The sequence below is a fragment of the Apus apus genome, chromosome Z, assembly GCF_020740795.1.
Source record: "Apus apus isolate bApuApu2 chromosome Z, bApuApu2.pri.cur, whole genome shotgun sequence".
NCBI lineage: Eukaryota > Metazoa > Chordata > Aves > Apodiformes > Apodidae > Apus > Apus apus.
The window spans coordinates 1,160,574-1,184,033 of NC_067312.1; the positions used below are offsets into that span (position 1 = coordinate 1,160,574).

General features: G+C 51.6%; 1 protein-coding gene across 1 annotated transcript; it reads left to right on the forward strand.

Annotated features, from left to right (window-relative positions):
- The first annotated feature begins 7,348 nt into the window (after positions 1–7,348).
- On the forward strand, positions 7,349–18,372 carry CCDC68 (coiled-coil domain containing 68). The gene is made up of 11 exons (XM_051642706.1): positions 7,349–7,358; positions 10,894–11,047; positions 11,640–11,660; positions 13,181–13,265; positions 13,525–13,650; positions 13,922–14,050; positions 15,462–15,544; positions 16,062–16,167; positions 17,383–17,466; positions 17,742–17,818; positions 18,297–18,372. The coding sequence occupies exons 1-11, from the start codon at positions 7,349–7,351 to the stop codon at positions 18,370–18,372; spliced, it is 951 nt and encodes a 316-aa protein (XP_051498666.1).
- The last annotated feature ends 5,088 nt before the right edge of the window (positions 18,373–23,460 follow it).

Below are 23,460 nucleotides of genomic sequence, written 5' to 3' on the forward strand. Positions count from 1 at the left end.
TGTTCACTGAGGAAATTTGCACCTTAAGGAAGAATTTTCCCATTTCCATGTGTATTATCCCAGGAAGGGGAGAGACTTCGGGAGCCCAGCAGAGTGAAGGTGGAGGCACTGGGTGGGGGCAAGCACTGCATTTTGTGGTTGAACCTGGAGATGGGCAATTATTTACCACCAAACTTCTGCACTAGCACTTTTGTCTGCTGGGGCTTCACACGCCAGTCAGGTCAGGTGAAACAGCCTGGGCAGGGAGGTGATGGACAGGGCAGCTTCAGAGCCTCTCAGCTTCCTCCCCAGGACGTCAAAGAGGCTTAAAAAAAACAAGCTTTTGAGAAGCAAAAAGCTCGTAGCAAAGCAAAAATATCCCAGCAAAAAATAATATCCTATCAAGGCAAAAACCCAGATCAGGTGGAGTTAAGAGATGCTAAACAGTGTCACGTGGAGAAGTCCAGAATGGGGAGTTTAAGGTGAATTAAGTGTGTTAAATGAGATGACAAAAGCAAGGCTGAAACAATTCTGGAAACAACAGTTACAGCCAAGGGACTAAAAGCAGGAGATGAAGGGCTCCACCTGGTCAGGCATCACCCTCTCATCTCCTCCAGCCCCGTGCTCAGGTGTCACCTTCTGGTGACACAATTCCTCCTCGCTAATTGTGGAGCCCATCCGTCCTTCTCCCACGTGTCTCCGGGGTGAGGTTGGGAGGTGAGCAATCCCTGATGACCTGTGTCCTGAGAACGTGCTTTCTGCTCCTCCACACCTCAAGAGCAGCCCACCTTGGAGCTCTGACCATGCCTGTGGAAGCACAGAAGGTATTCACAGCTCCTGTCAGATGAAGCTGTAGCTCTGCCTTTAGAGAGAACAGTGATTGACCCCAATGCTGATCAAATCTTCATGTCATAGAATCAGAGCTTGATTTGAGTTGGAAGGGACCTTAAATATCATCTAGTGTGCCAGATGTTCCTGGATCAATAACCTCATCTCCTCCAGCTCATGGGGGTCTAACCCTCATGGGTGAATCCTTGATGAGCAAAAACCAACAAAGACCCCAGGTGCTGCAACACCTTTGCTTCCAAATGTTCCACCTTGTCATCTCCTCATCTAGAAGAACATAAGCCTTGAAAAGCCAGAGCTTGCAAGCACTTGATGCCACCTCCCTCAGTGATTGTTCCCAGGGAGTGGCAGCACCTCTTGGGTCCTTCAAGCTTCTCAAGGTGAAATGCAGTTTGCAGATGTCAAAACATCCTTCCCTGGCGTGTGTGGAGCTGAGCAGCCACCCTACATGATGACACATGGATAGGAAGTGAGGATGAGGCCCTGGGCCCCAGCATGGGTTGAGTCATGATCTCCTGCTGGGGCTTCACCTCTGAGGCATCCAGGCTTGTTCCCCAGTGAGCAACCAAGATGCTTTTACCGTGTCTCTTCTGCAATGCCATGCCTAGGAGATAAAATCTGGTGGTGTGTCAAGTGCCCTAGGCTGTGCTATCATTCCTCCAACGAGGAACTAAATGAAAGTGGCACATGTTTCCAAACTGTTGGAAGAGAACCCCCGAATTTCTCACTGTCTGTCATTTTTCAATATGCTCCTTTCCAAGCCTCGCTTTCTGACGAGTGGAATGATGATAATTGAGCTACAGGGACTTGGGGCTCCATTATCAGTGAACAGACTGTTCATCCAAATGAAGACCCAGAGCAGCAGCTGTGGGATGGGGAGAAGGAGATTGGCATGGATGGCAGGCCAGTCCTGTGGGAAGCAGCTGCACAGGAGGGGCTGGAACGAGCACCTCCAAGCACCAGGGACTCACTGGGCACACTCCAGCACGGGGACACGGGCTGGTTGAGCTTGGAGAATCCCATCATACACATGTATTGGGTAAATGGAGAGAAGAAACACCTTTGGACAGACATTCAGATCAACTGGGCTTGGTAGAATTCAGTGTGGGAGGGCTGTTTTGGTTTGAAGTTCAGGAATTTCTGCCCTCCTGTAAGACACTGAGACAAGCGCAAACTCATGTCTTACTCATGTCAGTCTGTTCTCTAAAATCATCATGAATCATGGAATCCCAGACTGGTTTGGTTTGGAAAGGAGGTTAAAAACAATCTAGTTCCAGCCCCCCTGCATGGGCAGGGACACCTCCCACCAGCCCAGGCTGCTCCAAGCCCCATCCAACCTGCCCTTCAACACTGCCAGGGATGGGGCAGCCACAGCTTCCCTGGGCAACCTGGGCCAGGGTCTCACCAGCCTCACAGCCCAGAATTTCCTCCTAATATCTCAGTCTCCTCTCTCTCAGTTTGAAACTATTCCTCCCTCATCCCATCCTTCCCTGCCCTTGTCCCAAGCCCCTCCCCAGCTTTCCTGGAGCCCCTTCAGGCCCTGGAAGGTGCTCTCAGGTCTCCCTGGAGCCTTCTCCTCTCCAGGCTGAACACCCCAACTCTCCCAGCCTGGCTCCAGAGCAGAGCTGCTCCAGCCCTCCCATCATCTCTGTGGCCTCCTCTGGACTTGCTCCAAGAGCTCCATGTCCTTTAAGGTTGGGGTGCTCAGGGCAGTGTCCCCTGAGCAGTGACTTTTAACCCTTTGCCTGCAATGAAGAGCTTTGCACAGAGAGATTTTGAATTTTCTAAGTTTGTTCTCACACTCATGTCTAGACAGCAGAAATGACACGCAGCTCAGCTCCATCTCATTCCCACCCTAGACAGCAGCCCTAGCAAAATAATTGTGAGCACTATAAAAACACAGTGAAATGATATTTTAAAACAGCTCTTTAACTGCGTTTTTGCAAGTTTTTGGAGCAGTTTTCTCCTTTTCCATCTGACGTTTCTTGGCACTGTCTTTCCTGGCACGAGGACTCCGAGCATAATGCCAAGGTGTGAAGGCAAACGAGTTCCAAGCAGCAAAAAGATGCTGATACATAAACTACCAGGCAGAAAATAAGGTTGGTAATGGAGCTGAAACACAGCAATTCCCAAAGTCTGGATTGCAGATCCCTGTGACCCTCGAGGAAGGCTGGTAAGGGTCTAAATCTGTGTGGTCATGAGTTGCTCTGTGGGTGTGATGATGGCTTTATCCTCCCCAACCTGAACCTGCCAGGTCCACACTGCAGCATTACAGGATCACAGCATGGCAGGGGTTGGAAAGGACCTCTGGAGATCATCTGGTCCAACTCCCTGCCAGAGCAGGATCAGCTAGAGCAGATCCCACAGGAACAAGTCCAGGTGGGTTTGGGATGTCTCCGTCTTCCACCAGCCCAGGTTGCTCCAAGCCCCATCCAACCTGCCCTTCAACACTGCCAGGGATGGGGCAGCCACAGCTTCCCTGGGCAACCTGGGCCAGGGTCTCACCACCCTCACAGGAAGGAACTTGTGTGTCACATCTCAGCTAAATCACCCCTCTTTCAGCTTAAAGCCCCCAAGTGTCCGAGCTGAGCCCTTCCACACCCTGCAGGGTGGAAGCTGCTGCTTCACACTTCCCAGCTCTTACTTCTCAGGTCACTAAGTGCAGAAAATCAGCACTAACTCTTTATGGGAGCCAGGAGCAAACATCTCCATCGTGGTCCAGGTCAGGCTTTTCCTGGCTCCTTTGAGTTTCTGTGTGTGAAGAGCCTCTCTCCCCAGCCAGAGCCCCCTCTCCAAGGGGGTCCCTGGGTGAGCTGGTGTTTATGACCTTGTCAGCCCGAGGAGCCCAGGGAGGACTAAGTGCCACTGAATGACTTACTGGTGGCCTTGGGGAAATGGGAGAGTTTTTTCTCCAACGTAGCCAAGTGCAGAGCAGAAATTGGGCCTTAAAGCAGCTTGTAGGAACTGGAGGTACCTAGAGAGGAAAGGAGGACAGGGCTCCCATCCTCAGCCAAAGGTCCCACAGCTACCAGCTCTCCAGACAGCCCAGGAGCACAGCCAGCCCTGGATCCCCCTTGTCCCTGCTGGGCATCCCAGGAAAGGCAACTGGGAAGGAAAAGTCCTTCCATGGACAATACCAGGCACCACCTCCCAGGTAACACATTTGCCAAGGGAAGAGACAGAGACAGTTTCAAGGCACAACTGGGTAATGACACAGGAGTGCTCAGAGAGGCAAGGGAGGTTTGGCAGGATCCTTCACAACCAACAGAGCATATGAATCTCACCAGCAACCACCCCTAGCTTTGGTGACAGGGAAGCAAGTTCTGTCGGGAGAGCATTTTGTTGGAACAACTGATTCCCTCTTGGGGAACCCAACTGAAGGACAAGCTCTCCGCTTCGCGGGCTCTTCTGTGCTCGGGGAGTGGAAGGAACAAATTCCAAGCTTTAGCTTCTGTCTCCTTCAAAGGAGTGGTTGGTTAGACCAGACACAGTCTTTATTCCCCTTTCCAGTCACAGATCTTGAGGCCCAGGCAGGCAGGAGCAAGCAGGCATTTCCCAGCCTGGGTTAGCTGCTTTCAAAACGTCTCCATGAAGTGCAGGAAGAGCCAGGGCTCCATTTTCCTGCTCATGTTGTGTCTCCAGCCTCAGCAAGATAAGAAATACTCTTTATCCTTGCCCAAGCTACTCATGCAACACAACTCTTATCTTAAAAAGACATTGACAGGAACAGTTAACACGCTGTATAATTAAAGCAATAAATTAATTACCAGGCTTCCCTGGTGACTGTTAAACACTTGAGGCAAAAGAGCTGCCTTTTGCTCCTGGTTGGAGGATTGTTACCACTTTGTTTCAGCATCAGCTGGAACAATCTGGGTGCACATCCATGAAGGTTGTGGAGGCAGCTTTGCTACCAGGGATGTGACCTGAGGGGTCCTCTAACACGTTCTTCTGGTTTTGGGGGGATTGTGGTGGTTGCAACAAGAATCCTTCCGGGATGGACGCAGGCATTGGCTGCAGGAGGGTTCTGCTGGGAGGAAAATTCCTGGAAGGATAGATGTCCCTGGTGAAGCCCCCTGGGACACAGAGGGTGTTTGGGTCTCCTGGGTTCTGCTCCAGCCCAGGGTGACTCACCCCAGGCAGCAGAGGAGTGACTCAGGGTTTTTATTGAGCTGATGGGCTTGTCAGAGCCAAAGTGTGGCCTGAGATCCTTGTCTAAAAACGCTGCATCTGTTTGTAAATACCTTCCTCCTGAGGTTATGTATGGAAAGTGTTTTGAAAGCCACCAACAAGAGGCTGCTCATCACGGACTCACAGACTGGTTTGGGTTGGAAAGGATCTGAAAGATCTCCTGGTCCAGCCCCCCTGCGTGGGCAGGGATATGTCCCACTAGACCAGGTTGCTCCAAGCCCCAGCCAACCTGGCCTTATGCACGAGGAGCTGTGCTTGGAATATCTTTGAATTCCATTACAATCTCTAGACCTTCACTTTAAGTCTTCCTTGATGTTTTCCATGGAAGTTGCCTTTGGAGGAGCTCCTTGGAGAGCAGGGGGTGAGATGTGCAGGTGCCAGCAGCAGGTAGTGCCAGGCTGGGCAGGACACGTGGCAGAAGAAACGTGAGGCAGGACAAACCAGTTCCCCCAGAGGGCTGTGTCAGGCCTATTTATTGATCAGCAAGGTGCCCACTGAGGAAATGCTTGTCTAGACCTGAGCTGAGGAGCAACATCAGGCTAACTGAGACCTGGTCTCTGTGGTCACACCCGTGACAGAGCCAGCAGGCAGCCAGAGGAACAGTGATGCAGCTGAACCACAGGAAAGTTGGGAAGGAGCTTTTGACAAGAAGTGGTAGTGAGAGGACAAGGAGGAATGGATTAAAACTGGAAGAGGGAGGTTGAACATGAGGAGGAAATTCTTCGGTGTGAGGGTGGTGAGACCCTGGCCCAGGCTGCCCAGGGAAGCTGTGGCTGCCCCATCCCTGGCAGTGTTGAAGGGCAGGTTGGATGGGGCTTGGAGCAACCTGGGCTGGTGGGAGGTGTCCCTGCCCATGCAGGGGGGTTGGAACTGGATGATCTTCAAGGTTCCTTCCAACCCAAACCATTCCATGACTCTGTGACTCTATGCTCCAGTTCCTAAATCCTCAGAGATTTCCCATGGAAAACTGCAAAACATTTTCTCTGTGGCTTCCAAGATCTAAGGAGTGGCATTATTGCCACTCCTCCTGTAAGTGACAAATGCAAATGAAGCCACCACCCTGGCTCCAGCCTCCCAACAGCCAGAGCCAGCTGAGAAGGTTGTTAGTCCCAGGTGTTAAAGATTAACCAGCAATGGTTAGTTATTTAAATGGGCCTGATAAGAAGCCAAACCACTTCTTGGGCCCCTCAGGTTGGAGATGCAGGAGGAAGCAGCAGCTCAGGAGCCAGCAGTGACACAGGGCAGGTGAGTCAGGGCCGTGCCTGGCAGTGCTTCTTGCCCTTTGCTCCCAGGAGCTCCTTGGAACAGGGCACTGCCAGCCCAGGGTTTCCTTCCCCTTTCTCCTCCAGGCTCTTGGCTGTGCAGGGAGGTGGGAAAGGGGCCACCCATCCCAGGCAGAAGGTAAAAAGCAGCATTTTGTTGTTGTTGTTGTTATTCTTCCTCGTTTCTGATTAATAAGAAAATTTCTCTTTGACTCCAAAGAAACCTGTTGTTAGGACCTGGGGCTGACAGGGGCTCTGGGGGCACCACAGCCTGTTGTTCTGCAGTGGGGGCAGAGCAGGGGGGCACGTGTGGTGGGGTGTGGATGGAGGGCATCTGGACTCATAGAATCATGGAATGGTTTGGGTTGGAAGGGACCTTGAAGATCATCTAGTTCCCACCCCCCTGCATGGGCAGGGACACCTCCCACCAGCCCAGGCTGCTCCAAGCCCCATCCAACCTGCCCTTCAGCACTGCCAGGGAGGGGGCAGAAGTAGGTGGCAGGGGGTGTATGGAGGGCACACATGCCATGTGGGTGTGCAGCACCCCCTCTGTGCCCACCCTGGACAGGCACACCCCCAGAATCCCAAAGCTGCTGGCAAAAGAGAGCTGAGAGCAGCTCGTCCCACTGGGGGGCGAGGAGGGATGGGGAGGGATATCGATCTGAGGGGACAGATCCACTTGTGGATCCAGACTTTCCTGTTTGTCAGAGGGTTGGCTCTACACTTTTATTTGCCCGTTCTCTGTTTTATCTCCTCCCCTTTACCCCGTTTCCCTGTAGGTTTGTGCTTCTTTCTGCCTTATTTCCACCACCCCTTCTCTTCCCTTGCCCACATCCCTATTTCCCAGCCTGGCTTTTAGCTGCAATGACCAGATTTTCCCCCCTCCCTCTTTTCTTCTGCTTCACTATCAGCTGAGAGGCAGCATTCATCACCCTGAGTGATAGATTAATGGAGATAATGAGCTCATTAATGAGGGTGGGGCAGCAGGTGAGGGAGGATCTAGTCCTGGTCCTGGAGGCAGGAGTGGGGCTGCCTGGGGCTGGGTGGGGGGCACCAAGGGGCTGCCTGGGAGCATGACAGGAGGTGAGTCTTGGCTTCGGCTGCTTGGGGGCAGGTGCTGGCCCCCGCGGGGTGGTGGTGGTGGCCCTTTTTCCCCAAGTCCCATCGGCATCCAAAAAGCCCCTTCCTCAAACCCCAGGGGAACCCTCAGAGCCCCTTCCCCAAGCCCCAGGAGCATCCCTAGGGCCCTTTCCCTGACTCCCCTGCACTAGGGGCTGTCAGGAAACGAGTCCCATCCCTAGTTTTGGGGGCTGGATCTCAGCTCCCTGTGTCCCCAAATGCTTTGCCAGCATTTCCCCCAAATTAGCAACCCCTGACCCAGCCCAGGCCCCTGCAGGTGCCTTTCACCCCCTGCCTTCTGACCCCTCAGGCTTCCCAGAAAGCAGAGCTCATTTCCCCCCCCCCTCTCTGTCCCCCACCTTCATTAAGGAGCCTGCACAGAAGTCAATGATCCCTCTTAGCTTCTCTGGGGCTGAGGTTCCTTGGAGGAATAATTGTCTGGTGGCCAAAAGTCTCGTTTGCCAGGTGTCCTCCCTGGTTCCTGGTGTTCCTTTGTGCTGGGTGCTGGGGATCAGCAGTTCTCTGCTCTTCTCCCCTTCCCCTGGGTTGGCTGTGGAAGAGCTTTGGTTTGGTGGGAGAGTGTGGAAAAGGAAGGTTTGCCCCAGGAGAGACAGGCATGTTGACGTGTCGGTTCATGTGCTCAGAGGGGGAGGCAAAAAAAGAGCCAACCTGTTTCTCAGACACTTCTGAGATCAACAGGAGCAAATAACTGCTCTTCTGTGGTTGTGTCCTGGCAGCAGGAAGGGAAAGGGAGTGAATGTTGTCCCAACTCCTGCTCAGAGGTGGAAGAAACGTGGTGTTTGTTTACCTGGCTGGAGCTGGGGTGTGTGCAGGAGGATAAAAAAAAAAACTGCTGCGGAGACTTTGTGTTTGAATTCCAGTGCTCAGCTGGGGACTGTCCTGGAATTCTTTAATCTGCCTAGTGCCACTAATTGCAATGAAAAGGGTTCGTTTCCATTGGAATGACTCCAACCCAGCCCCTGTTAGTCCCACCAGCCAGCCCGAGGAGAGGTTTGTGGTGAACACCAGGCTGCTGGGATGGCAGGAGAGCTGCCTTTGGCTTCTGCAGTGTCCCCTGCCCTGGCTGTGACAAGTGACAAGCCTTGCTGTCCCCTGCCTGTCCAGCACACTGTGGTGGCACCCACAGCCCACCCACCCACCCACCCATGGCACCTCTGCTCTCTGCAGCAAAGCCTAAGGTGGCCAAGGAGCTGCACCTCCTCCTGGCCAAGAGTGTAATGATGGAAACGTGATCTTCTGTCGAGTGTTGCTCAAAAGATCCTTATCCTGGATAATTTGGGATGTCCCTTCTGTAAGGCCAGGCTGGTGCTTTCCTGCTTGGAGTGTCCTGGATTGTCTCTTGTGTGAGCTTTGGAGGAAGCCACCCCCACTGTCAGCAGAAGTGCAGAGACTGCTCTTCCCCTGGGGTGTTTTGGGGCCACCCAAAGTCCCCACAGGGTGGGGGATGCTGAGCTCGGGGTGCCACGGGCAGCTTGGGGGTGATGGTTCTGCTTGGGATGGGGGACCCTTCCAAGGACCTCTGTCTCCAGCCCTGATCAAGTCAGAGCTGTCTCTCATCACCCTCTGCTCCTGGCTCAGCTGCTCCGGAGCTGGGAAACATTCCCATTCCAGGACTGTTTTCACTTGGGGTTCCAAAGGAGGTTTCAGGCTGGATTTGGCTGAAAGGAGAATTGCTGCCGGGTTGCCTCGGTGTTGGGTGACTCAGGAGATGGCAGGCAGGAGGGGAAACTGCAACCAGCAAGTCAGAACAAGCTGTGCTTAACCCCTGGGGGTGTTGGTGGGAACCAGCCTCTGGGATGTCATCCTCTGCCTCATCTTCCAGCCTGGGTAAACTCTGGTGCTGTGAAATCAGGGGATGGCATTTGGAGTGAGGGAGGTGTCCCTGCCCATGCAGGAGGTTTGGAACTAGATGGGCTTTAAGGTCCCTTCCAACTCAGACCAGTCTGGGACTTCTGCTTGAGGTCAAAGACCCTGGGGGCTGTGTCTGGAGATCCAGGCTCTCTTTGCTATGGTAGGAAAGGCATTTTGCTCCTGTGCAACCTGATTTTTCCTCCTCTTTCCAGTGCCCAGAGCAGGCCATCTGGGTGATGACCAGGGATGCTGAGGCACCTGAGTTTTAGCAAGTGAAGGGTAAAAAGGACAAACAATTGGTTTTTATTTTATTGCTCTTTGAATCTTTAAACCACCTAAGAACCAGAGTGCTAAGTAGCAGCCCTGGGGCACTTATGGCTCGTGTTACATTCACACTGATTTATACTTCAGTATAATTTATAATCATTTATAGTTAATGTCTGGCTTCCCCTTCTGCTGTTGTTTGCCTGGGACACGAGGTAGAGATGGGTCTGGTGTGGGTCCACCTGGGCAGCCTGGTGGGAATGACATTCCTCCTCCACCCATGGGCCAAGCTGCCCAGTTCTCTTCTGTTTATTAGCAAAGGAGCTGGTTAAGAAATGTGCCAGCCCCAGGGACCTTCCTGGCAGTGCTGCAAAACCTCCTGCTGGGCTGCCCCAACACCCCAGGGGTCTGCCCTGCAGCAGCCCTCCTGCCACTGAGCTAAGCCCTGAGCCCCTCCACGTCAGCACTCCAAAAGAAATGTGTTTTGAAATGAAATATTGCTGTAAATTATCTGTAAGCTTGATAAAGTGCAACCACATTCAGTCAGGGAGTCGGTCCACAGCTTCATGCTCTCTCATTGGCTTTATTACTCCTCTGAGCTCAGCTTGATTGGTGCCAGGTATTTCAAATGTGCTCATTAGGGGGAAAAAAAAAAGCCAACTGGCTGAGGACCAGCTGGGAACTCGCTGCCTACCTGGGGCTAGAAAGGAGGAGCATCTTGAGATGCAACTCACTTCAGAGCAGCTGACACTGGGTGTCACCATTGTACAGCAGAAACCCCGTGGAAGGAGCTTGGGAATTTCTCCTTCTTGTGAGAGGAAAAACCTGATCTCCTTTCTCCCACCTACCCCCCTGGCTAGTTTGGGGTTTCTCCCAGGTGATCCTCCTGCACCTGATCCAAACCAGTTCCAGGCTGGTGCAGGCAGTGGGAGCAGGGAGGAAGTTCCCTGCTTGCTCTAGGATGCTGTGGTACCAGGTTTGCTTTGGAAACTTTGCAGGTGGATGATAAAAGTTTTGGTTTGCTCTGAAACCCCACGTGTGTGCCAGTTATTCACTGGTTTCCTGCCTGTTTCCTGAAATAGTGGAGGGTTGGGGTGCAGGTTGCTGGTAAAGTCATGGAAATCTTCAGTGAAAAGAATGTGTGAATATCTCTTTTCCCATCTATTAAAAGAAAATCAAGTGTTTGCATTTTTAAGTTGAGGGTTGGTTTTTTTTAAAGAGGCCCTTAAGGTTTGGTGTGTCAGGGCCTGCTTGGCTCCAGCCTGTCCCTGAGGCTGCAGTGGGGTTAAATGGGGTGGAATCATGGAATTGCCCTCCATCCCTGTGGAATGAAGCAAGCCCCTCTCTCCTCTCCCCTGTCCAGAGCAGAGACCCGCACGGATCGTGATGACCACCCTGCTGCTCACCGAGCAGGTGGCACGAGAAGACCATGGCCCAGAGGGGACCTACATCCTCTATGGATCCTCCTGTTCCCAAATCACTGAGGAAGCTGAATACGTGAACAAGGTATTTCTGACGTCCTTGCTGCTCTGCTCCTGCCTTTGCTTCGGCAGCAGGCGGGGTGAGCAACACCAGTAACCACTGGAAGAGAGAGCTCTGAGCTGTGGGGCAGCACCTGGGAGCCCTCCTGGTTTAGACACCAGAAATGCCACTTACTCCTTGGAGCCAGAGCAAGAAGGCTCAGCTTTGCAGCTGCAGGGAGAGGGTGGCTGGCAGCCTGGCTGATAAGCAGATGGGTATGGAGCTGATGATCACCTGGGTCCACCCAAGTTTCAGCAAAGGTTTGCTGTCCTCTGGCAAAGAGCATGAAGGACCGTGTGGCTGGAGCACCTCTGCTTGCTTTGCATACCAAGCCAGTGACTCAGCAGCCAGAAAGTGTAGGATGGACACTTTGTATTTGAAAAAAAAACCAACCCAATAAAAATGTGTGATGTATTAAAAACACCTTCTCTAAGGCTGCTGTTCAGCCTCCTGGGCAGGTTGAACATGGTGTGGGTGGTACATCCTAATACACCTGCAAGTCTTGATTTGAAGCCCTTTTCTAGACAGCATGAAAGCTGAGCTGTAGGGCTGGGTCTGGTCCCTGGGAGAGGTGAGGAAGCTCTGGAGCAGTGAGGAGCCTAGTTGGAAGCAGAAGAGAAGGTTTGAAGTAGCTGGAGGATCAGTATCTGGGGAGGCAGAGGTGGGACAAGAGGATCCTGGAGTGGAGCACAGAGCACAGCAGTTCTGAGGGCTGGGAAATAGTCTCAAGATGGTCCTTTTCTGAATACCAGAGCAAGTGCAGGATGAATGGAGTTTAATAAATGCATTTAATGAATTTTCCTGGAATGACACAAGAAGAGACCTCCAACTTCTTGATTAAAGCTTGAAGAAACCAGATTTCCTCACTCCCCTCAGACTTCCCCTCCTGAAGTTGCAGAATAAACACCTCAGCTTTGAATCTGAACGTTTTGTGGTGAATTCCTGAGCATCTCCTGGTGGAAAACCACTCACACAAAGCAGTTGCTGAGACAAAAAACAAGGACATATATTCAGTGGTGGTGACACCAGCTCCTAAAGGGCACATGAAGTAGTTTTTTACACCGTGGGTGGGTAGGACAGACCTTGGCCTGCTGGCTTTTTCTTCCCAGAAGAGATTTTTGTGAGCAATGAGACCCAGCCTGGCAGACCTGATCCTTGATTTCTTTGCTCCAAGCAGCAGAGCAGGGGGATGATCCCATGCAAGGGCAGTTTTTCTGCACCCTGGGAGAGCAGAGGGGAGGATCAGCAGGCTGGAAAAAAAAAAAAAGTGGCTCATCCTCATGATCTAATCAATCACAAGCAGTTCTTTGGAAGAAGCACTTACACCTTTCTCTGCTTGGTTGAGGAATGAGGTTGGAGAGAAGTGAATCAAAAAAAAAAAGAAGGCAATTTATGGTTTGCACCTTCTGAAAAGCACAGGGTGCCCTTTGTTTGTGGTGGTTTCTCTTAAAGATGTGAGCTTGGTGTGAAGTAGGAGAGGTGGCACAAATGCTGGTGTGTTCTGGCCCAAATCTGACCTGCTGCAGGTCATGTCCCAGCTCCCAAAGCAGCACATGTTTGAGAACAGTGGGGAGGAGGGGGGGAAAAAAGCAGCTTAAGCAACTTAAAACCACTTTAAGCAAGTGGGTTTGAGCAAAGAGGCAGCCTCCTAGGATGGAAAGAGGGTTGGAAACGTGTCCGAGCAGTGAAAACACCCTGGGAGGAAAAAGCAGGGTGGTCTTGAAGGGGAAGGACAAGGTTTATTTGTTTCTTTGTTTGTTTCTTTATTTTTGTTTCCTCTTTATTTGTTTCTGCTGCCTCAGCTCCCGTGAGACTTTGTTGCAATATTGGGAAAGCCAATTCATCCTTCAGCCCTGGAATTGCTCTGCAGGGGGGGGGTGGTGGAAGGGAATTGCAGGTGGGAATTGACACGCAAAGGTTTCCCGACGTGAAGCCCTGGAGAGCTGAAGAAGATTCTCCTTTCACCCTCCTTTCAGGGTGGAGGAGCAGGGCTGGTGGCTGCCCCAGGAGCAGGTCGGCAGGGCTCCTGGGGCTGGTTTTCTCTGAGCTAAAACAAATCCTTTCCAGCTGCTTTTCCTGTCCCAGTTTCCTCCAGGTTCAGGCAGTAAAGCAGAGCCCAAGAGCAGCAGCTGGAGCCCAGTCGGGAGGAGGGTGATGGAAACAGAAGAGCAGCTGCTGGTGGTGAGCAGGGAAAACCAAGTGCTGAGGATCAAGGTGAGTTTGGGGCTTTTGGACTTTTTTTTTTTTTTGGTGTTTATATGTGTTTACAAGTGGCTGGAAGTGCATCTCTCCTTTTAAACCATCATCCTTGGTTTGTCACGGGGGGGGATAAGGAGTGAGTCTGAATTTTTGGCAAGGATAGACACTGACCTTAGATCCTGCCGAGGGGGCTTCTTTTTCCAGGTGTGATTATAAACATCACTTGGCTCATTTAAACCCCACGTCCACGTGTTGTGCTGTGACTCTTTCCCAGCTGGAAGCCACGAGAGAAGCAGGGGTGCAGGCCCTCAGATCTGCCTCCCAGAAGCTGTATGAGAATTACCAGAGTTGGTCAGAAGGCCTGAAAAAAAGCCACGAGAAGGAGAAGCAGCAACTCCAGGTACAAACCTCTCCCCACGTGGGCATCACCATCCTGTTCACTGTGGGAACACTGAGGTGGGCTCTGGCTCTCTGGGCTGCAAACTTGGACCTGGGAGCTACTGAGTCTCTTCTGCTAGTGCAGTGGGGAAGTTAAAGAGGAAAACTTCAAAGTATTTTAGTTTTCTTCCTGACTCTTGGACTTAGGGTTCCTTAAACCATTGTAACAGCCCTGTCTCTAGCCCTCCACTGTGTACACCAGCTCCCTGCACTAATTACCTCCTTGGTCCTAGGCTTACAATCTCCAACAAGAAGAGAAGCTCCAGGAAAGCATGGGAAACACCAGCCACCTCACCCAAGGGCTCCAGGAAAGAGCTGCCTGCATCGCAGAGATGGAGAAGCGAGTGCAGAGGATGGAGGAGGTAGGTCCACCCACTCCTCCTCTCCATCTGTCCTGGCAGCAGGACTTGGCTTGGGTGAGGAACCTGCCCTGGGAGTGCTGGCACTTGGGAAGAGGAGACAGAGAGTGGCCAGAGTTGGAAGGGATGTCTGAAGATCATCTAGTCCAGGCCCCTTGGCAGAGCAGGGTCATCTACAGCAGAACAGAGAGGAGCACATCCAGATGGGTTTGGAATCTCTCCAGAGCAGGAGATTCCACAGCCTCTCTGGGCAGCCTGTTCCAGAGTGAACCACCTTCAGGGTTTGGGTTCTGTTGGCTGTTGGAATTGGGAGTAAAAAGGCTTCTGCCTTGGCACACCAAACAGAGGGGCTTTAGCTGCAGCTGTCAACCAGACAGGCAATTGGAGTTCCCTCTTTCACTCCTTTCAGTTGTTACAAACTGTGGAGCACCAGGGAGAAGACTTGATGTGCAGCTATTCATTACTTCTACTCCCAAAGAGCTGCTCCTCCACCTTCCCCCGTGGGTGTACGTCTGGTGTTTGATGTGAAAATGGGCCATCCTAGAGCTCAAACTGCTCCTCCTTAACTCCCAGAAAAATACCCCTGTACGTGCCCCAAATCCCAGGCAGGCAAAGGACTGCTGTCACAATCTGATGGCTGCATGTGCAGGACCTTGTAGGAAAGGTCTTCTCCTCAACTGCGGGTTTTCCTGGGTGGTGGCAGAGGTGTTGGAAGCAGCAGCAGCCCTGTGCTGGGGATAGAACAAGAGGGAATGGCCTCAAGCTGCACCAGGGGAGGTTTAAACTGGATGTTAGGAAGAACTTCTTCACTGTGAGGGTTGTCAGACCTTGGTTGAGCCTCCATCCCTGGGTGTGTTTAGAAGAGGTCTAGATGTGGTGCTTGGGGACACGTGCTGGGCTTGGGACAGTAGGGTTGATGGTGGGACTCGATGATCTTGAAGGTCTTTTCCAACCTCAGTGATTCCATGATGCTGTGCCTTGTTTTCCTGATGTACTTGCCTCATAGCAGTGGGAATTGCTCCCGTATCAGTGCAGGGGGGTTGGATCTAAGTGATCTTTAAGGTCCCTTCCAACCCCAATCATTCTGTGATTCCATGGTTTTCCCTTCCATGATTTTGAGAGGTGGCTGCAGCAGCTGCTGAGCAGGGACTCTCACAAGACCTGAAGATTTTTGCTAATGAAGTAAAGAACTGCGATTTTAAGAGAGTTTGGGCTTTTCTCATGGTCAATTGGTACTGTCAGCCCTCCCAGACTGGATTCAGAGAGGTCAGACTGGTTTGTGTCTAAAGCTGCTGCTGGCCTGGGGGGTTAGAGCCTGGGTCCTGTTTTCAGGCACAGGGTGGAACCACTGAAGGTGCAGCCCAGCTTCTCTTGGCAGGGAATGTAACATCATTTCTGTGACTTGTTTCCTTAGGAAAAGAAAAGGCTGCTGGAGAAGAAAATGTCATGTGAAAAGATGCTTCAACAGATGATGGGGAGGAGTGAAGATGGCAAGAGGTGAGCAACTGCACATGATAAAGTGCTTTTTTGTTTGCTTCTGGGACATGATTTCACCTGGGGTACCAGGTCATCACTCGCTCAAGGTCCTTCTGGCAGTAAAATCCTTCATGAGGAAAAGTGACTGGTTCAAAACCATGATTTACTGGGGTTGCTTGAAGAAGCCAAGACAGGTGCTGGTGGCCTCCAGCCCTTAGATGTTGATTCTACTGGAATTCCTAGGACTTTCCCTTCCACCTTGCATGCATGGATTGCTTCCCTTTCCTGATTTATTATGCAGGAATTTATTTAAAAGCTTGGAAGGGTGCTCCTGCCAGGCAAAATGTGTCTCAAACTATGGTTTGATTTATTCTGCTCAAGGAAGAAGCCTTCATAGCTCTGCCTGGATCCCAGCCACGTATCCTCAGGAGCACCTTCAGTAGGGAGCAGCTCTGGGGCTGCCCCCGAGGTGGGAAAGGTGCCAGGTGGGCCAGTGATCCCTGGGGATGACCCCGGGGTGCTCTTCTCTCTCCCACAGGTGCCTGGATCTCCAGAGGCAGATTTCCACCCTGCAGGAGCAGATCTGCCACCTGCAGCACCTGATCCAGGTGCAGCACCAAGGCCTGCGCGGCGTCATCCAGGAGGTCAGCCTGGGGCACGTGGCCCACTGGGAATGTTTTGGGAAGAGCCATGGGAGATACTGGGAGGTGGGCTCTTGCCTTCAGTGTGTGTGGTGGGGCTGAGCAGCTTGCTTGTCATGCTGTGCCCCAATTTGGGCAGGTTGTGTTCAGACCCCGTGGTTGGCTCGCCATGGCTGGAGGTGTTGAAAAGCCATCTAGAAGTGGAGCTGAGGGACATGGTTTAAGCACTGGACTTGGTAGAGTTGGATTAATGGTTGGTAGAGTCAGGTTATGGTTGGACTCAAGGATCTTAGAAGGTCTTTCCCAAGAAGAACAGCTCTGTGATTCAGCCATCCACTTGTGTTTCAACTGAGGGACATGGTTTAAGCACTGGACTTGGTAGAGTTGGGTTAAGGGTTGGTAGAGCTGGGTTATGGTTGGACTAGATGATCTTAGAAGGTCTTTCCCAAGCAGAACAGCTCTGTGATTCAGCCATCCACTTGTGTTTCAACTGAGGGACATGGTTTAAGCACTGGACTTGGTAGAGTTGGGTTAAGGGTTGGTAGAGCTGGGTTATGGTTGGACTAGATGATCTTAGAAGGTCTTTTCCAACCAGAAGAGTTCTGTGATTCAGCCATCCACTTGTGTTTCAACTTTAAGAGGCTTGGATGTTAGGAGAAACTTTGTGACAGGAAGTTCATTAAGGGTTATTAAGCCCTGGGTAGGGCTGCCCAGAAAAGTGGTTGGATCACCAGCCCTGGAGGGGTTTAAAAGTCATCTAGCTACAGTGCTTAGGGGACATGATTTAGCAGGGGGCTGGTAGAGGTGGGTTGGTAGAGTTGGGTTAAAGGTCGGACTGGATGGTCTTACAGGTCTTTTCCAACCTGAATCATCCTATGATTGCATGGAAATGGCATCCCTAAAAAAGGGATTAGCGTGGTGGAGGCAGGGGTTTCAAGCAGACACCTGAGGTACCTTTCAGAATCATGTTTCTGTACATGCCACCAAGAGGCAGACCTGTTATCCTAAGGACAATGTGACACAACGGGCTGAGAAGTTGTTTTATAAAATTGGTCCACCCAGGAGTTTGAGTTTCTCTATGGGAAAAGCCCAGGGACTCAGTCTGTGGCTCCCCTGGTGGGGTGAGATGTTTCACCTGGTGGTTTTGCTGGACACCAAAACGTCTCTGACGAAACCAGCTTTCAAACTGCTGACAGACTTTATTTCCTAACTGGACAGGCAGAGGAACTGAAGAACCAGCTCAAAAGCCACAATGAAAAAATAGAAAACCTGACAGAGAAGCTGACCATGCTGGAAGCTCAGGTAAGGCCAGAAAGTCAGGAGGTGCATGGAAGGGAAGAGCACAAGCAGGTCTCTGCAACCAGGGGCCTTCACACTGCTGGGCTGGTGTCCGTGCAGCACTGTGGGCTGGTGCTTCTTTGCACTGCACCTTTCAGTTTAAAAACCAACAAAAGCCACCAAAAATCCCCCCCCCAAACCCTTTCTGGAGGAGCGTCAGGTCCCAGGTGGCTTCCAGGCTTGTCTCCTGTCTGCTGTGTTGGACTGAGAGGGGGTTGTTTTCTGTTTTTTCATTGCAGAACAAAGAACTGAAAGACCAAGTGCAGCTGTGGTCTGGCCAGCCCAAGACAAAGGTTTCAAGAGCTGTCTGGACAGAGTACGTAGCTGGTGGCTCTCGTGGGCCACCTCTGGTGTCCCCACAGGGGTCTGAGGGAGCAGTGAGGACCTGCTGGGAGCCACCACACCTCGTCCTGCAGAGACCTGCTTCACCACCAAGGGAGGGGAAGCACAAGCTCTGCTTCTGACTTGGTGCTGATGGTGTGGTGCTGGTAGCCCACCTCATGGCTCCCCAGCAGCCCTTCAGCACATCAGGCAGGAGTCACTGCAGGAGGTCGAGCATCCCTTCAGGATTCAATGGGATGAAATTTCCTGGGAAACCTTCTTTGCTGTGGCAGGTCTGGGTGCAAATCTCTGCTCCCAGTTAGCTGAACAGATCTTTGCAGTCAGCTCCTCCCTATCCAGGGCCATTGTTATCAACCTCTGACTTATTTCACACCTAGTTGTGGTGGGTTTGAGCCTGGCTTGGGCAGGTGAGGGTGTGAGTCACCTTGGCCTTCTTGTGCTTCACTCTGCAGCACCCCAGGAGAATCTGGAGCTTTTGGAGCACCCTCCTACCTGATGCTCACCAGGCTAAGGAAGCAAGAGAGCTAAAGGAACGACTGGATATTTCCCTCCTACCTTTGTCAGAAGGACTTCTCCTGCTTGTGGCAACCTCCAGCTCCTCCGGCCTCTGTGTGACTGCAAAGCACCTTCTGTGCTTCCTGGAGCTGTGCTGCAGAGCTGCCCTTGCCAGGATAAACCCAGACACGAGGCAGGAGCTGGGAAGAGGGGTGGTGAGCTCACGAGGGCCCCACACAGCTCCAAAGATGAAGGCAACCGTGTCTAGGACCAGCCCTGTGCCTGCCCTGGTGTGGGCAGCAGCAGGAACCTGCCTGCACCGAGGGCTCCCACCCACCCAGACTGCAGTGTTTCCCTGCAACTCATTTAGGTAAGACCAGAAAATGAACCTCTGGCTTACCTGGCACCTTGGTCCCAGGGTTCTGCCCAGGTTGGTGGGGGTGTGGAGCTCCTCCTCGAACCTTTCCTCTGGCTGAAATCCCTTTGCCAAAGGGAAGTGCTGGTTTTGTTCCCCCCCCACACAGTGGGGAGAGGTGCTGCAGTGGTCAGCAAGCCCCTGCTCCAGAGGGGTGGCACAGCCCCAGGAGAGACCTGTCCCCAGGGGAGTGACAGTGGCTCTGCACTGTGGGACAGAGGGACCTGCCATGTCCCTGGTGTGTCCTCTAACCCCTGGCTCACCGACAGAGCAGCGTTTGGGAAAACCAAACGAATAAAGGTGTGGATCCTTAAATAAGGCTTTAAAGGTACCAAGTTCCAGTTTGTTCCGTTTCATATCTAACCCTGGGCAGGTTCTTCACCTGTGGTGTCACTCTGGAGTCAGCTGGGCCAAGGTGCAAACCAAAGCCTGGCCCCTGCTGCCCCCCCGGGCTCAGGCAGTGGGTGCTGGGTTAGACTCAGCCACCCTTTCAGAGGATGAGCTTTAGAAATGGTGTCATTTCCCCGCCCCAGAGGGACCAGGAGCTGCTGGGCAGGTCTTTCCCATCCCTCCTGGGAGATACTGAGCTCAGCTGGGACTCGGGGGGCCCAATGTTGAGGGGTGCCCTGCTTTGAGGCAGGGTAGGACCCGGTTTTCTTCCTAGTAATTTGATTTTTCAGCTGAGTCTCTTCTAAGTAGCTGGACTGAAATTAATGGCATGGTTTTTCAGTGGCTGCTCCTGGGACTGATAATGGTTAATGCTTGTAGTTAGTGCTGGAGAATGGTACAGAGAGCCAAGGTGCTGCTTGGCTCTGAAAGACACTGCTGCTCCAAGAGCAGAAGGGAGGGAAGGGGTCACACCTGCCACCCTCCCGTGGGGAGGAGTGGGACAGACAGGTGACCAAAACTCACCTCAGTATTCCTTTCCATATGGGTCATGCTCAGTATAAATTTGAGGGATCCCAGGGGTCAGGCTCTCTTGATCCACAGTCAGTGTCCTGGGAAGATTCTGTCCATTCATCTGCCTTTCAGCCTCATCATCTCATCCTGACAATGTGTTCCCGAATCCCTGTGTTCCTGCATCCAGCTCCTGCCTGTGGCTGACTCCAGGAGCCCAGTCTGGGACTTTCCCCAGGCCTGCCCTGCAGCCCTGGGGGTGACATGGCTGTTGCTGGGGAGGAGATGACAGTGGCTTTGTCTATTTTTGTAGGTATCCCATTATTCTCGTTTCCACCACTGGTGTTTCCTTCAAGCTGAGCAGTTCAGCCCCTCAGCCCCTCTCCCTTCCCTACGGGGTTAATGGATGCCCCAGGGGGCAGGCTGAGTGCTGAGGGTTGCAAACACCCCCCCCAGCACCCCTCATCCAGGCTGGGGAGCCCTGCCCCTCCTTCCCTGCTCCTCCCCTCGTTTCCCTCAGCTGCCAGCTTGCCCAGGCTGCAGAACTAGGCTGCACCTCGGGGGAGAGAAGCCTCCGCTTCCCCCCAAACCAGCTGCGAGACAGGACTGGGAAAATGTACTTTTATTCTGAGAAGAGCAGTGCAGGAACTGAGGCACAGGCTGCATCCCCCAGCCGTGTTACACAACCCCAACACCGGGGAGGCAGGGACAGCATGTTCTGAAGCCACAGGTGCTTGGGCGCAGCAGGGACGTCGGGAAGCGAGCGCCGCGGGCCGGGAGGGGGGCATCTCTAGTTAAAAACCCCAAAAAAGGACTTATTTGTGTTCGGTCACACTCAAGAGCGACAAGGCACAGCACAGATCTGCTGGAGACAAACCAGAAGACGTGCTCACACAGCAGCAGAACAGAAGGGAGCACTCCGGAGGGGGTGGATACAGGCTGCGAAAGCAGAGAGGAAGCGTTTCACTTCCAGAAGGTGGGTAAGACACAACAGGCTGCTTCTCTTTTACAGCTTCTCCACTCAGCCCGACCTGCACCAAGAGGATGGGCAACCTCAGGGTCTACTTGCTTAAGTCATCTTTTACCTAGGGAACCCCACGGAATGAAAACATACAGCAAAGGACTGTCTCCTGGTGCCTTTCAGATAGAAACAATGATAAAAAATCAGGAGCAGACCTGCCCAGCATCCCAGAGAATGGTCCCAAGTCCACAGCATCCTCTGGGAAACAAAAACAACACCAAACTTATCCTATTATGGCTGTGTGGGGTTTTTTTTTGGGTGGAGGGAATTGATGTTTAAAGTAGAAGAATGATGAAGACAGGAAAGATGCTGTGAAGATTGGGGGTTTCTTTTAACAGGTGCCTCAAACCAGGTCTCCTAACAGGTAAAAAACTGATTCTTTTTTACAGTTCCAACACTTTTTCCCCCCCCCTTTTCTTTGTAGGGAAGATCAGAGCATGGTCTGAAACTCCTACAGGGTTCATACCTGTATAAAAATAGCAGTCATTTCAGGTTATTTTTACCCTTGCTACTTTTCTTCAGCTATTGTGCCAAGAATACAAATTTTAAGATAACAGCTCCAGATTTTATTATTTTATTATTTTTTTTTAGTTTAGGCTGAAAACATTAATTATCTCCATGGACTGAAATAGTTCCAGGAGACAAAACTTCTTACCTTGAAACAGTCCCAAAGAGTCACTATGGAGCAGGTATCACAGTCCCATCTTCTACAACTTTGAATGAACTTTCTCACCTGATGCAGCCCTCTGGGATGTAAATGCAAGGATGACAACCCTTCAGCCATTTGGGATGTTCCTTAAGATGTAGCCTCCAGAAACCAGCTCAGGCAAGTGGTTTTTATAGAGCTACCAAGACAGCAAGGAAACAGCAGCTGCTCTCAAGTGTCTTTTGCTACATCACACCCACTGCCAGCCTCAGCCCTGGGAGCACTCAGCCAATTCCCTCTTCTTGCCTTATGTTTCCTCTTCAAAAACAAGACACGTGACAAGCTGATCACAGACAAGAAAATCTCCTGGACTGAAAGAAGAGGCTTAGAGGGTTGTGAAGCCTAACACAGGTGCTGTGCCACATGCCACCTCCTGGCCCCAGGACACCTCCAACCCTCCCAGGCTGTCAGCAACCAACCTGGTAAGGACCTGTGGGGAGTGTCTAAAACCTGCACTGAGGAACAGGCATTGATCCTCTCCTGGCCTTTTTTTTGGGGGTTCATGGGATCATCTTCATAGTAGGGCAGTCTTCTTCACTCCTCCAGGTGTTACCCACAGGCTCTGAGTTCCAGAAATGTGGCAGTTCATGAAAGGAGCAGCAACACCAGACTTGGGCAATGGGTAAGGGACACACTTCTTGCATCAAGACAGACCTGCAGGTGGATGGAAGGATCTGCAACCAGGGCATCCCTGCAGTGCCTGTAAACTGGGAGGACAAAAACCACCTGTAGATCAGGAGGAAGAGCTCGAAGGATGCTGTGAACTGGGACATGCCAAGAGGATTAAGGGAACAGGTTCAACAAGAAGTCAGGTAATTTGAAAGGTCTTGGAGAGAAGGAAACCAAAATGATCCTCAGCATGAGGTCCTACAAGTGGCAGCTCTGAAGGGTGGGTATTGGTTACCCTCCTCCCTGTCAGTGACTGTTCAGCTCCAAACTCACCACAGGCTGTGCAAAAAAAGTCTGCAGCAAGAGCACTTCACTGGGGAGATGCTGGACAACTGCAATAAGGTGTGTCTAGAAGGACACAAAACGAGTCCTTGAGAAACCAGTGCCTGGACTGGAATTCAAGCCAAGAGCCCACAGGGTTAGAGGTACCATCCTGGATAAAGCAAGGATCCCAGGACCTCCTCTCCAGCCCTGCTGAAGGATATCTAGCAGGGTTGCAAGCACACTGGGTTAGTGCTCAAAAGCAAATGCCTGACTTCCAGTTCAAATGCACATAATCAAATCCTGAATCCAGTTGCTGCTGGCATGGGGTGAGGCTGTATCCTACCAGAGATGTGGAGTGAAAGCACCTTCATTTCCTAGGCTGGTCTCCTGGAAGAATTGATAGGACTGAGCATGTTGAAGTGAAACCTGTGGAGTGGCTGGAGGGAGAAAAGGATGGGAAGAGGAGGATACGTGGCTCCAGCTAAGAGGACAGTTGGAAGGAAAAATGGAGCAAAAGCCAAATGATGATGGAGAGGGGGCAGAAGGTGGTTTCCAGTCAGACTTCATTAGCTAGTTTTTTTGCAGAGAGGTGACCTGATAAACAACAAAGGTGTCTGTGACCTTTTAGAATCACTTATCATGTTCCTGTTTCTTCTACAGCCAAGAGCTACAACAGCACCTCCCAGCAAAGGAAACATGTTTAAACTTCTCTTCCTTTCCTCCAAAGTTTTGATGGCAAAATCCTTTTTGTGAAAGTAGTTTCACATGCATTCACAGATTCTTCTTTTTTTTTAATATATAGAATAATAATGTTTGTTGTATTAGCAAATATATAAATACAAACCAAGCAATGGCATCTTGATTACAGTTATTTCCTTTTCATTCCTCAACAGACCCCTCGAGCAACACTGGGCTGAGAGGAGAGTTTACAAGATTGTATCCTTACAGAACATCCTTATCCAGAGCTCCCTGGTGATGGATTGCCAGCTTTGACAACTCCCAGTCACTGAAACTCAGAGGCAAGGTCAGGAGAAATCCTCCTGCAGACCAAGCTGTTCTGGGTGTCACTGCTGTGTTATTTTATTTTTTAATTATTATTATCTTAAGAGTGCTAATTGCAGCAGCTGGAGAGATAAACAGAAGCAGCTG